This window comes from Mandrillus leucophaeus, unplaced genomic scaffold (assembly GCF_000951045.1).
Source record: "Mandrillus leucophaeus isolate KB7577 unplaced genomic scaffold, Mleu.le_1.0 Scaffold111, whole genome shotgun sequence".
Classification (NCBI taxonomy): domain Eukaryota; kingdom Metazoa; phylum Chordata; class Mammalia; order Primates; family Cercopithecidae; genus Mandrillus; species Mandrillus leucophaeus.
The window spans coordinates 3,428,747-3,432,422 of record NW_012099321.1 but is presented as its reverse complement, the minus strand read 5'-3'; the positions used below and the strand labels follow the sequence as shown (position 1 = coordinate 3,432,422).

Here is a 3,676-nt window from a genome sequence, read left to right as displayed (position 1 = left end):
TCTGTCTCAAAAAAAAAAAAAGAGCTAAATGCCAAACAGCAAAAGTATATACTGTAGGATTCCAAATACAAGTCATAAGCAAACTACAGTGACAGATCAGTGGCTCCCTGGAAATGAGGAGAGAGGAAAAGAAGGAAGGGATTACAAAAGGCACAAGGAAACTTTTGAGAGCGATGAATATGTTAAGTTGATTACAGTGACGGCTTCACAGGCGTATACATGTCAAAACTCATCAAATGTGTATTCTTTTAATATGTGCAGTATATTGTACATTTTTCACCCAACAAATTGGCAAAGATTTAAAATTATTAAAACTGTTGGAAAAGCTGTGGAGAAACACACACTTTCATACATTATTGCTGGGAGTATAAAAAGGTACAACCTCTTATTTGGCAATATTTATCAAATTTTACAAATGTGTATACCCTTTATGCCATTGATTCCGATTTGAAGTATTTTACATTACAGATATACTCATGAGTAGGTGAAATGACACGAACAAGGTGTGTGCAAAAGAAAAGGAAAGCTGAAAGTCCACGAGTAGAGGACAGCTTAAATAAATTATGGTGTATTTAGACAATGGAAGACTATGTAGCTAAAAAAAATGAGGAAACTACATATAATAGGTTAAAAAATGCCAAGATATACTAGTAGAAAAAACAAGGCACAGAACATTGTCTTTAATATGACACTATTTATATTTTTAAAAGAAGGGAAAGAATATATTCACATACATATATTTATTATGGAGGCATAAAATGGATGGCTAGAAGATATTTTACAGTAGCTGTATATGGGGAAGAAACTAGTTGCAAGGAACAAAATTAAAAAGAAGCTTTTCATTATTTTTCTTTCTTTGAATTTCAAACCATATGAATGTGCTGCCCACACAAAAATATTAAAAGAACGCTTCTTTCTTTTCTATCAAGCCAGATCACCAGAAATCATTCTTAGCATTATTTTAGTCCCTTACAAGATTGCTTTTAATGAACTGCACTTTGATTTTATGTCATGGCCTCTACTGTATTTATTACATACAAATGATAGTGATTGCATCATATAATTCCTTATCAGAATTCAAGAGAAAAATTCTTCTTAGGACCTTTGAGCTTGCTTTTTTTTTTTTTTTTGAGATGCAGTCTCACTCTGTCACCCAGGCTGGAGTGCAGTGGCACGATCTCGCCTCACTGCAACCTCTGCCTCCCAGGTTCAAGCAATTCTCCTGTCTCAGCCTCCCTAGTAGCTGGAACTACAGGCATGCACCACCACACCTGGCTAATTGTATCTTTGGTAGAGACGGGATTTCGCCATGTTGGCCACTTTCATTTTTAAATGGTCTGAGCTTTCATTTTTAAAACACTTATCTCTGACCCACCTTATTTTCCTTGCTTTATTTTTATGAAAACTTCTTCAGGGATTAATTTGTATTCTTTTATACTATTCTTTTTTTCAGACATGGTCTCGCTCTGTCACCCAGGCTAGGGTGCAGTGGCACCATCATGGCTCACTGCAGCCTTCAACTCCTGGCCTCAAGCAATCCTCCCTCCTCAGCCTCCCAAAGTGCTGGGATTGTAGGCATGAGCCACCATATCTGGCCTGAATTTCAATAAGCACATTAATCCATTCTACAATCCATCAGGTAACCAATTATATTTAATAATAATTCTTCCCAGACGTGGTAGCTGATGCCTGTAATTCCAGCACTTTGGGAGGCGGAGACAGATTGATTGCTTGAAGTTTGAGACCAGCCTGGGCAACACGGCGAAACCCTGTCTCTACAAAAATTAGCTGGGCATGGTGGTGCACAACAGTCATCCTACTTATTAGGGAGACTGAGGTGGGAGGATCACTTGAGCCCAGGAGGTCAAGGCTGCAGTGAACTATGAGCATGCCACTGCACTCCAGCCTGAGTGACACGGCAAGACCCTGTCTCAAATAATAAAATAAACTAATAATTAATTCTGTCATATTATAATGACAGTAATATTTGTTCCAGTTCATTCATGTGCACCTAAATGGCCAAAAGACACATTTTTAACACGAAGCTAATTGAATTTATGGTTGTTGGCATCATTAGCCTCATCCATGTTCTACCCAGCTGCAAAATAAAGTAACAGTGTGTTTAAACCAGATTCTTGAAATGACATGAAATGACATGATTGTGCTTGTGCTGTCTAAATGAGAAGTCATTTTAATCCCAAAGGTACACAGGTCTTCTTTTTGGAAACAGGGTCTTGCTCTGTCACCCAGGCTAGAGTGCAGTGGTGTGATCATGGCTCACTGTGGCCTCAAACTCCTAGGCTCAAGCGAGCCTCTTGCCTCAGCCTCCCAAGTAACTGGGACTGTAAGTGCATACCACCATGCCCAGCTAATTTAGTTTTTGTAGAGATGAGGTCTTGCTATGTTGCCCAGGCCGTCTCAAACTCCTGAACTCAAGCAATCGTCCACCTTGGCCTCCTGAAGTGCTGAGATTATAAGCCTGAGCCAATGCACCTGGCCTATCCTCCTTTTTCTACATCTATCAAATATCTATGAAACAGGTAAATAAACAAAACAAACAAAAATAAACAACATTTACCAGTAGCACAGATGGCTTTGTAAAGCAAATAAATACTCATTAAAACTTTCAATAGGCTTCTCCTGTAGCACATAGTCAATGCGTTGGCCTCCATTCAGCATCCCCACATTGATAGGCAGGACTTCTTCTTTAACTGCCACAGAGGTCTCTTCTGGGTTAACATCTGGATATGGAAGAACCATAATAAGAATCTAAAACCTTTGGCCTTCAGGGTTATCCTGTTAACTTCTCCTCATACTCCAAGTTTACCGCAGAGAGTAAACTGTTCTCTCTCTCTGTTCAGAGAGCTCTCGCCCATCTTCCTCCTCTCAATCTCCTTCAAGCTCCTTCTCAGGTCACAGTAATTTTGTCCAATCCCCTTTTCTGCTTTTGCGCAACACATCTCATTACCTATACCATTGATAGCTAGGTCATTTGCCTTGGGTTTATACTAAATGCAAGCAGGAATAGAGCTCTTTAGAAGTTGAAAACTAAAGCAAAATAATGCAATATTAACTATGAAATTAAATGTTAAATTAAATTAACTATGAAAAATACCACACCATGGCATCCCTCTTATCTGGCAGCTGGTCAACGTGTACAGTGTCACTGACCACTAGGCTTCTCTGAAGTTGATTCAGGTTCTGCTTCAGTTTCTTCTGCCGCTTCTGAAACTTGTAAGGCAGGGTATGGAGCTCTGGTAAAAGACTTCCAGGCCATCCGCAGCGAACCTAGCAAGTTGTTCTTAAGGTCCATACTCATTCTGGTCAAGCCCTCTCTCAGTTCTGAAACATATAAATAAAGAACATTAAATGACTTACAAAGAGTTTAGGGTCCAACACAGCTGAACAGAGTGAATGATGCCCTTTGCACTGGCCAAAAGGTCTAGAATTATCAAGTTCTATGCTCAGACTTACCTAAGTGCATCCGCTTCCTGCCTTTATGATGTGGGATCAGCATTGGCTCAAATTCCACTCCTGGGACCACCATTGGTTCAATCCTATAGGCCACAGGATCAAACTACATAGAAAAAACAAGAGCTACATTTACCTCTGCTGAGTACAGTCTGGAAACTACGTAACTTTTTTTTTTTTTTTTTTTTTGAGATGAGGTCTTGCT

General features: G+C 39.4%; 1 protein-coding gene across 2 annotated transcripts in view; it reads right to left on the bottom strand.

Annotated features, from left to right (window-relative positions):
* Positions 1-3,676, bottom strand: part of DDHD2 (DDHD domain containing 2) — a 45,653-nt gene that overhangs the window by 6,693 nt on the left and 35,284 nt on the right. For both annotated transcript variants that reach the window (XM_011993279.1, XM_011993270.1), the window contains exons 14-16: positions 3,475-3,577; positions 3,172-3,342; positions 2,579-2,741 (exon numbers count right to left, since the gene is read on the bottom strand). In XM_011993279.1, coding sequence (XP_011848669.1) covers positions 2,579-2,741; positions 3,172-3,342; positions 3,475-3,577 — 437 coding nt within the window. The remainder of the gene's footprint in view (positions 1-2,578; positions 2,742-3,171; positions 3,343-3,474; positions 3,578-3,676) is intronic.